General features: G+C 53.3%; 1 protein-coding gene across 2 annotated transcripts; it reads right to left on the bottom strand.

Moving 5' to 3' along the window:
* Nucleotides 1-37: 37 nt before the first annotated feature.
* On the bottom strand, nucleotides 38-9,992 carry FXYD7 (FXYD domain containing ion transport regulator 7). 2 transcript variants are annotated; one of them, XM_086691120.1, is made up of 6 exons: nucleotides 9,904-9,992; nucleotides 4,925-4,954; nucleotides 2,776-2,850; nucleotides 2,595-2,628; nucleotides 2,382-2,422; nucleotides 38-446 (listed from the first exon to the last, which is right to left on the bottom strand). In XM_086691120.1, the coding sequence occupies exons 1-6, from the start codon at nucleotides 9,932-9,934 to the stop codon at nucleotides 424-426; spliced, it is 234 nt and encodes a 77-aa protein (XP_086547246.1). In that variant the 5' UTR covers nucleotides 9,935-9,992; the 3' UTR covers nucleotides 38-423. The 2 variants fall into 2 exon arrangements, with proteins under 2 accessions (XP_086547246.1, XP_086547245.1); XM_086691119.1 differs by having other exon boundaries at nucleotides 2,586-2,628; nucleotides 9,904-9,949.
* Between the last annotated feature and the right edge of the window lie 90 nt (nucleotides 9,993-10,082).

Raw genomic sequence — 10,082 nt, 5'->3', positions numbered from 1 at the left:
CATTTTGTCCCCACAGATGAGAACTCACAGACAGAACGGGGGAAAAACCCAAATGCACATTTATTAAGCTCAAGACATAGACACCGAGGGTGCAGGGAAACGGATCGGATCTTCGGAGGGGAGACGAGGAGGTGCAGGGGAGCAGTACATGGGGATTCTGGGGGGCTGCGGCTGGACTCCCGGACCCCAGGAGCTGGAGGCCTGAGTCCCTGGATCTGGGATGCAGACGGGCTCTTTGGGGGATCGTCATTGCCAAGACCTGGGGAGGGGCAGCGGGGTGCAGCGGCTCCAGCCTCGGGTGGGTGGGGCGGCTCATTCGGGGGAGCGCTCCCCGGCGCAAGGCTGGGGTCCCCACCGCCTCCACCCGGTCCTCAGGCTTCCGTACTCAGGCAGGGACAGCAGTGGAGGTGCCCAGGGCTGGTTTTACACACCGCCACCTCCAGGGGCTGGGGACCGGGGTCGGGAGGAGAGAAAGAGACCGAGAGAGAGGGTCAGAGAGCTGCGGTCAGCGACCAGAGAGGTGCACCCCGCCCCCTCCCACAGCCAGTGGGCATCCCCCCCACCCCCCACCCCCGTCGTCTCCTGAAAGCCAGACCCCCCCAGGGACTGTCACCCTTGAGCTAAGCACTGAGGAGCTGTCTTGCCTACCACGCCCTGCTCCATTTAGGGACACTTGTGTGGCTTTTGTCCGCCCCCACAGGACACCGTCATGGAGGGGAACACACTTGTGATGAGGCTGGAGATCCCTGGCCCAGCTTGGGACTTTCTGGGATGTCCCCCTGCCAGAAAGAGTCTCTCTTCCCTTCCTATGTCCCCAACCTCCTCTTACACCCCATCCCATTCCCACACCCCATCTCCCCAACATTTGGACGCAGTCAGAATTCCCCCGTTTCCCACCCACTTGGGACCATCGCTCAGCTGTAGTGGGTCACAGTTCCGTGCATAATCCGAGACCTTGCCCCCCTCGCCCCCCCCAGTTATCCACAAAGTGCCCCGTTAGGGTTTTTAAATCTCGTGAAGAGAATATGAAACAAAACACATGAAATTCCACACCAAATCCCCCCAAGCACTGAGTACCCCCAGGCCCACTTTTTAGTTATAAGACCTTTATGAGAGGCAGAGAGGTTCCCTTCTGGTTTTTAGACGTCCCTGGAAAGGACGCAGTTCCACTAAAAGCAGGTCAAGATATTTTTACATAATTCAATTAACACCCCCTAGGAGTCACAATCTTGCATGTAAGGTTTATTCCCCCCTGCATCCTAATCTCTGTCCATCTTCCACACCCTCTCCACACCCCCACACCCCTCACCCCTTCACACCTCATCACACCCCCCCCCCCGCAGTCCTCACCCCTTCACATACCCCCTCCACACTCTCGCACCTCCTCCACCCCCTTCACTTCTTCACACCCCATCGTACCCCACCCTCTCCACATCCCCACCCCCTACACACCCCTCACCCCTTCACCCCTCCACACCCCCACCCCCTCCCCACCCCTGACCCCTTCACATTCCCACCCCACTCCACACCCCCTCACACCCCCATGTCTCCCACCCCCTCCACACCCCTCACCCCCCCCACACTGCCACTCCCTCCACACCACTACCCCCTCCACTGCCCCATCCCCTCTAAACTTCCATCCCCTTCATCCCCAACCTCTTCACTCTTTGTCTGTGCTTTCCACCCTCATACTCTTTACATCCCCATATTCTCTCTTTCCCGAGGTCAGTTTTTAAAATCCATATTCTATACATTTCTCCTTTTGTTATTTTGATACACTTATCCAGGAACCCTTCCTTCCTTCCCTCCCTCCCCCCTTTTCCCCTTCGCCCTCTCTTCCCTTTCCACATTCCTGTTTTCTTTTTTTAAGTCATCTCTACACCCAATGTGGGGCTCAAACTCACAACCCTGAGATCAAGAGTCATATGCTCCACTAACGGAGCCAGCTAGGTGACCCTTCCCTCCTTCTTCTTGATCCTTTCATCCTCCTTCTTCCCACCTGAACAATGAAGGCTGGAAAATATTCTGTCTCCCTGCCTCCTCTGGCGCTCCGCTCTTTCCCCATCCGGACCTCACAAGTCCTTCTCCCGAGTGGGGCCCCTCTCTTCGCAGACTTGTGGCTTTCTCCTCTGGGGGATCATTTCATCCTTGCTCTCAAGGGCCTCTGTACTTGTTTCTGGGAAGCACTGGGGACTCTAAGACATTTCACATCCCACTGACTCTCCGTGGTTTAACCTCTTTGGTCTGCGGGGCCTCAGCTCCTACTGAAGCTGCCACATCCGTTCTCGGTGGCATCATTCGCAGGGACATCCAACGCAGCTCCCCTTCCCCCTCCGGCCCCCACCTCTTCTCCTCCCAGACCGTAACTCCCAAGCCCTCACCTGAGGAGGGAAGCTCCGACTTACAGGATTTGCATGTTGGGCTGTGGAAACAGAGAGAGGGAGAAAAGCATAAAGAAATCCGGTAGGTAGCCGTGGGCTTACTAGGAAGGACGGGGCAGGCTTTGGGGACTTTCTGTTCTGGAAGTGCCCCCGCACCCCAGGCCACCCCCACCCCTCTCCCCTCTCTCCCCACTGCTGCCAGACCTCTCAGACCTGGAGTCCGCCTTCCTGCACTTCACCTTCTTGCCTGTTAGGAGACAGACACAACGAGACGGGACATTAAGGGTCTGGACAAAAGCCAGCGAGGAAATGGTGGGTGGCCAGCGACGCCCCCCCCCAACCCGAGGCAGCCTCCTTTGAGGGGCTTCGGAGCCCAGGAAAGGGTCACACTTACTGATAATGATGAGGATGCCTAGCAGGAACAATATGGTGGCCAGAGTCATGCCCACAGTCTGCACCGTGTCATAGTCTGGGGAAGATAATGGGGGATGTCAATGTGGGGTAGCACCTCAGGCCTCCCTGGAGCCTCGACCGGGCTTCAAGTCGGCCAGCCAGGGTCCAGAGTCCAGGGATGCTGCAGGCCGTGCCGGGGGCTCCCCCGGTGGGCTAGTGTGAGGATGGCGAGCGGAGCTTGGTCCCTAGACCTTCTCTAGAAGGTCTCTACCCTTCTCTACCCTCTACCCTTCTCTAGATTCTTTGTGTATACGTAAAACCTTCTTCTCCATCATATATACATACATGTATATATGATACATACATGATATCTACATCATATATATAATCTCACCTCCTTCTACAGCTGGTTCCCCCTGGTTCTGTCCACCACTGCCACCTGTCCGAATCATTGCAGGAAGCAGCCTGCACTGTGGTCTCCTTGCCCCCTAGCCACGGGATCCTGTTAACATCTAAGTCAGATCCGGGTGCTCCGGAGCTCAGAGGGCCCCACTCCACCCTGGCTTCCATTGCATTCCAAGGAAAAGCCAAAGTCCTCACCACAGCCCACACGGCCCTGCATTACCTGGTCCCCGTTCCTTCTCAGACCTCACCCCCTCCACATTCTCCCTCAGTCCCCTACCTCGGGCATATTGGTCTCTCTGCCATTCCTGGAGCAGATCAGACACGGTCTTACCTCAGGGCCTTTGTATTTGCTGTTTCCTCTGCTTCAAAGCTCCTCCCCCAAATATTCCTTCCTTACCAATGTCTGGGCTTTATTCAAAGGTCAGGGAAACCTTTGGTTGTCCATTTAGAATTTCACCTCCTCTCCTCAAGCCTTTATAATGTCATTCTTTCTTTTATTTTCCTTCATGAGAAGCATCCTTGTCTCATACACCACAGTAACTACAGGCCTTGAACAACATGCGGGTCCGCTCATAGGGAGATTTTTTTCAACACACTGTAAATGTATTTTCTCTTCATTATTTTATATATATATATATATATATTTTTTTTTTTTTTTAATTTTTTTGGTAAGCTCTACGCCCATCCCGGGGCTTGACCTCATGACCCTGAGATCAAGAGTCACATGCTCTACCAACTGAGCCAGCCAGGTGCCCTTCTTCTTTATGATTTTTCTTAATGACATCTTTTCTCTAGTTCACTTTATTGTAAGAATACAGTATATAAACACATAACATACAAAGTGTATGTTAATAGATGATGGTATCGGTGAGACTTCTAGTCAACAATAGGCTATTAGTAGTTAAGTCAATGTCCAGGCCTCTGCCTCAGGGAATTGACTTTCATATTGTGACAAAGCACTGAAAAATAAAATGAAACATCTGAGCCATGTGACTATGGCTAGATGTGTGTGCGTCTCCTCTTGGCAGAGAGTCAGGAAGGGCCTCTCCTAGCAGAGCAGTCAATATTTGAGCTGAGTCCCGAAGAAGGAAAAGGAGCCTTCGTCAGCTGAATGGAGAGCTAGAAGAGGAATATGCCTGGCAGAGGGAACCACGTGTGCAAAGGCCCTGAGGTGGGAAAGAATTTGGCGTATTGGAGGAACGGTATGAGTGAGCAAAGGGAGAGGGCAAGGGAGTGTTTAGAGAGGGAACTGGGGCCAGCTCTGCTAGACCTGGGGGTGACTTCTTTAAGCTTCAGTGTTGTGGGGATGGTTTCATGGCATCATCCAAATAAATCTTTCCCACAATCCTCATAGGTGGAAACTATTACTATTCCTTATTTACAGAAGAGCCCAGAGGGGAAAAGTTACTTGCTCAAGGCCACACAGCTAGTGAGTGGATAAGCCAGGATCTAAATCCAGGAAGCCTGGCCTCGGTCATATGTTTTTCTGATGACCAAAACATACCAGCCTGGAGTTCTGGTGAAGATTGAAGGAGACCCAGAGAGGGTACCACCCCCCTCCCCCAAATCTGATTCTGCCCTCCATGAACCTTGCTGATAGAAACTGAATCCACATGTTCAGATGGCCTGTGGTCCAGCAGGTATCATGTTGGCATGACTGAAGCCACTTTAGCAATAACCTGTGGGGACCTGCAACCACCCCTTTATCCAGCCCCAGGGTACCCTCATCAGAATCTGCCACTCACCATAGTAAAATGGGTCAGGTTCCTGAGGAACTGTGGGAAGGAAGGCAGGAAAAGAGAAAGAGGGAAAAAATATTTCAACACTGGATTTCTTAACATTTTTGAGGTTCCAGATGAGGCCATTGGCCCAATGGTTTCTGGGCAGAAATCAAATAAAGACACCCTTTGATCTAAATAATGATATAGCCTCATAGCAGGACACAAGGTCTGAGGAGTGGAGCATAGGCTGGATTCCAGCCCGACTCACACCATTGGTCAAGACTTTCCCTTGTGCAGTGCACAACCTACCAAACTGTACGTGACAGTCCTGGTCCTAGCCCACTGTGGAAGCCTGAGGCAAACTATGGACGCATTTCCAAAAAAAAACCATACACACTCCCATTTGCACATGCTATTGGTAAACTGGTATCCCACTGGTAAACTGCTGAGTGCATCAGCTTCCCCTGAATATTCCCTAAAACTTTTCAGTCACCCGACGGCTCCAGAAGTCAGGCACTGTGGCTATTATTCTCATAATAGTGCCTCCTGCCACCAAATCCAACACAGGGGAGCTGTCCTAGAATATACCTTATTACATTATCTTTAATATATCCTTTGCTGTTTATTTCTAAGACAGCATCAATGTTAAGATTCAAAATTGATTTCCTAATAGTTTTCTCAGTGTGTGTGTGTGTATATGCATAAGTAAGTATGTAATTCTACCATATGAAACACACCCATCCATTCCAATTTCAGAAATGCCAACGTGTGGATAAACTCTGTGTGTGTGCGCGTGTGTGTGTGTGTGTGTGTGTTTACTTTTCCCCCTCCCTGTCCCAAACCACACTCCCCTTCAGGAGAGCTCAGACCATCCTTCCATGCAAGAAGCCCATCTCGATGGCTCCCTAATTCCTCTGACAGCTCTCAGAACATTCTGTCTTGTCTAGAGCAGAATTCTGCAAAGCATGCACCACTAGCGGAGGGGAACCAGGAATGTCAGGGGCAATGCCAGGCACTGTCGTTAGTGTTCTTCCCTCTTCCAACCTCAGGGAAGGATGGCAGCTGCCCTGAGTTTGCGGGGAGACCATAGGACTGATTCTGGCCAATGAACTGTCAGTGGAAGTGTCAATGTCTCTTCCAGGCTGGAGCTTTTGAAGTGCTCATGCAAGAGGTCCCTTTTGCCTTTGGCCTGGTGACATGAATGCTCGAGATGGTGGCCGTTCCCATTTTCTTTGGTGAGTAGAGAGCCCGGGTCATCCCGTGATGGATACATAGTGAGAGTCCCGGTTGTCAGAAGCCCTTGAGATTTTTGAGACTATTTGTTACCAGAGCAACTCTAGCCTCAACTGACTGGTATAGGGGCACTTAGGCCAGACTCCGAATAACACTGATTCACACAACGTGTAAGTTCGTCCTTCTCAGTTCCCTGTCTGGTCTTCTAAGAGGAAGTCTTAGGTAGGCGCAGACGTGTCTTTAACACCTTCCACCTTGTTAATGTCCCTCTTTTCCCAAGAGAAAACAGTCCTTGGGCTCAGAGCCTTCAGCAGGCAATGATATCTAGGTAGAATTTCGTGACATTATTTGGTTTTCTCCTTTAGTTGTTTAACCGGCATTTGATCGCACTGACTCCGTGCCAGGTCCTGGTCTAAGCACTTCACAGGTGTTAATGCACCTAATCTTCACAGCCACTCTCAGAATTAAGGCGCTATCTTCATTTCATTCCACAAACAAGGACACCGGGGCCCAGAAAAGTGGAATCACTTCTTGAAGATCATTTTTATACTTGCAAGGCAAAAAAAAAAAAAAAAAAAAAAAAAAAAAAAAATCCTGATTTTCCATTTGTGATGGTGATACAAAATGAAGCCAATTAAATTATTTACTTTTTTAAAGACTTTTATTTTTACAGAATCTCTACGCCCAACGTGGGGCTCAAACTCACAACCCTAGGATCAAGAGTCACGTGTTCTATTGACTGAGCCAGCCGGGTGCCCCTAGTTTTTTTTTTGTTGTTGTTTTTTGTTTTTAAATTTTTTTTTCAACGTTTATTTATTTTTGGGACAGAGAGAGACAGAGCATGAACGGGGGAGGGGCAGAAAGAGAGGGAGACACAGAATCGGAAACAGGCTCCAGGCTCTGAGCCATCAGCCCAGAGCCTGACGCGGGGCTCGAACTCACGGACCGCGAGATCGTGACCTGGCTGAAGTCGGACGCTTAACCGACTGCGCCACCCAGGCGCCCCTGTTTTTTGTTTTTAAAGTTAATCCTGGGGCGCCTGGGTGGCTCAGTCGTTAAGTGTCAAACTTTGGCTCGGGTCATGATATCGTGGTTTGTGGGTTTGACCCTCACATCGGGCTCTGTGCTGACAGAGTCTGGAGCCTGCTTCAGATTCTGTGTCTCCTTCTCTCTCTTGCCTCTCCCCCACTCACGATCTCCTTCTCTCTCTCTCTCTCTCTCTCTCAAAAATAAATATTTAAAAAAATTTAAAAAGAAGTTAATCCTTTAAAGGAAAAAGAATGAACATGAGTGGGGAGCATTTGGATAGGGCAAAAACTGTGAAGGTGGTCCTCGAAAGCATCAAGTTGGGGAAACATGATTTTAGAGTCATGTGTGCTTAGCTCCCCCCCCCCCCCCACCAGATGGAGAGTACATTGCTTTGACTCCTCTGCTGTTAATCTTGGCATTTACAAAAGTCTTCCAAAGAAGTTTTCTAAAATGAATAAATAAATGAGTGACTGACTGACTGAACGAATGTGAGCCCTGCTCGGCTACAGAAAGCTGCATCACAGATGGAATGGTTGGACTAGCCTGCTTCGTCCCCTGGGTCTCCACACAGCCTGCCTCCCCAAAGCAGCGGGAGCCCACTGGGTGAGGACCTGCTCCAGGATCCTCTTTGGTTGCACCCTGGGTGCTCCGTGCGCTGTGCAGAAGTCCCTCTTCTGGTCCCTGCCACCCCAGCAATCTGGTTCCTCGGGGCGAGGCTGGGCTGAGGGTGGAGCCAGGAGGCAGAAGAAGAAATGTGCACCACTCCTGGCCAGTTGCCAGGGAGACATCAGGAAGGAGGTGGTTGCTATGGCAACTGGGGCAACTTAAGAGGTGAAGAGAGGTAATGGGTCTGGGCACCCCAGGCTAGGTGGGGTCCTGGGGTCGAGGTTTCTAACTCCGAGGCCAATGTTGACTCCCTCTGCTCCCTTTGTACTTCCCGGTGTTGCCCCTGCAGGGCTGGCTTCCGGCCAAGCCCAGGGTTCTTCTCAAGGGTGGGACCCCAGGCCCAGTCATGCTCCTGCACCCCCTTTCTGTTTGCCCCCAACTCTCCCTCCTGCTTTCTGACGGGGTGGAAGAGCCCTCATCCCCTTCCACTGTGCCCCCCGCCCCAACAATCCATTAATCAGCTTAAGTGGTGCAACACACAACATGCTCTTCCTCCGCCCCCCTCCCTGGGGTTTCCCAAGACCTGTGGTCCCCCCTTCTGCTATGACTGGGGGAAAGGTGGGGGGGGGAATGGTGAGGCGTCTGTCCTCCCACCTCTGCCCGTCTGCTGCCATCGATCCTGTTAACCACCATCTCTGCAAAAAGAAGCCCTGGGCTCCCGCCAGGCCTGCTGGCTCAGCCCTGCCCCCCCTCCCTAGGGTGGCTTCCAGCCTCTGCAGCCCCCCCACCCCGCCCTGCTTCAAATTCTGCAGATATGGCTCAGTGCAGCAGCCCCTGCCTGCCGGGAAAGGGGGCAGGGAAGGAGAGATCGGAGTGGAACTGGGGTTCCCTTCACCACCAGGGGCTCCTCGGCACCACTGGCCTATCCCTTCTGGCCCTGCTCTCTGTGCGGGAAACCCTCCGCCTGTCACCCGCCCGCCCCCCCCCCCCCCCCGCAATTAAAGCATTCTTCCCTTTGCTCCTCTGCAGAGGCGGGCTCAAGAAAGGGGGCTCTCAGGGGGCAGTGGGTGTTTAAGTGGGTGAATAACTGGGTTAAAGGGTGTGAAATGTAAACTGCCGTGTGGCTGGATGGGGGTGAGGAGGGACATTTGTGTGCACGCTCGAGTGCACCTCCCGGACCAGACAGCACCCCTGGATGTGGGCTGGGAAGGAGGGTCCTGCCACCCATTCTGGCCCAAGGGGGCTCACTGCAGTGGCATGGCCCCACCCCATGGTGCTCCTCCTTATCTCCATTTCTCTCCCGCGCTGTGGGTCCATCGCTCTCTCCTGCTCTATGCCTTTCTCTCCGCCTCTCTGTCTCTTTGTCTCTGATTTTCTCTTTCTCTGCATCTTTCTGTCGCTCTCCGCCTTCCCCTTCACTCTCTGAATATCTTTCAGTCTCATATCGGTGCTCTTCCCGGGTCTCTCTCTGTATCTCTGACTCGGGGTCTGCTCGTGCTCGCTCTCTCTCTCTCTCTCTCTCTCTCAGGCTTTCTCAATTTCCACATTCCTTTCTGCCTCCCTCTCTCTCCTGTCTCTCTCCATCTCTCTCTCACTTCCTCCAGCTCTCTCCTCCACTGTCTTTCCGTCTTTCTCCCTCCTTCCCGCTGAACCTGCCTGTCAGAGATTTCAGGAGACACCCACCATAGGCGCCAGGGCTGGAAGAAAGAGGGATGTGGACCCCCTTCTTTTGCCCACCTCGGAGACCCTGAAATGTGCCAGAGCCTCTGTGGTCGCAGACCCACCCGTTCCCACCCTCGAAGCCCGTCCCTTCGCGTCCACTACCACCGCTGTGCAGGACCAGCCGCCTGGTTGCCATAGCTACCGGTCCGCGCATCCTTTCTCCCGGGACTGCCGCTCTCCAACCGCGGGTCCCGCACAGAAACGACACCACCGGGAGGGGGTGTCCAAGAGGCCTGGAGGGGCGCCAAGGGGTGCGCTGCAGGGGCCTCCGCCCTGGGAAGGAACGGACACCCCCTTCCCCATTCCCCTCCCTTTTCGGTGCTGGAATCTCCCTAGATCCTCTCTCCTAAGCTCTGAGATCCCGGAGCCTCCCCCACCCTCACCCGCGCGCCCTCTCCCCGGGCGGCGCTCACCCTTTGTGGGGGCCTGGGTCGGGGTCGCCATGCCGGACCGGAGCAGGGGGCGGCTGGAGGCCGAGGTGGTGAAGGCGCGGCTGCGGCAGCTGGAAGCGGGACGGACTGATGTCGGGGGGGAGATGGGGGAGCCCTCGTGTGGGGGGTGCCGTAGCCAATGGGGGCCCGGAGAGCCCGCC

Source organism: Puma concolor, chromosome E2, assembly GCF_028749965.1.
Source record: "Puma concolor isolate L17-30 chromosome E2, mPumCon1.1.hap2, whole genome shotgun sequence".
NCBI lineage: Eukaryota > Metazoa > Chordata > Mammalia > Carnivora > Felidae > Puma > Puma concolor.
The sequence above is the reverse complement of the archived record's forward strand: the minus strand, read 5'-3'. Positions and strand labels throughout refer to the sequence as shown.

Coding starts and splice junctions, on each gene's coding strand:
- FXYD7 (XM_086691119.1), bottom strand. CDS start 9,934: ATGGCGACCCCGACCCAGGCCCCCACAAAGG. Junction 2,423..2,585: donor GCGGACTCCAGGTCTGAGAG/GTCTGGCAGCAG, acceptor CTGTTTCCACAG/CCCAACATGCAAATCCTGTA. Junction 447..2,381: donor GTCGGAGCTTCCCTCCTCAG/GTGAGGGCTTGG, acceptor CCCGGTCCCCAG/CCCCTGGAGGTGGCGGTGTG.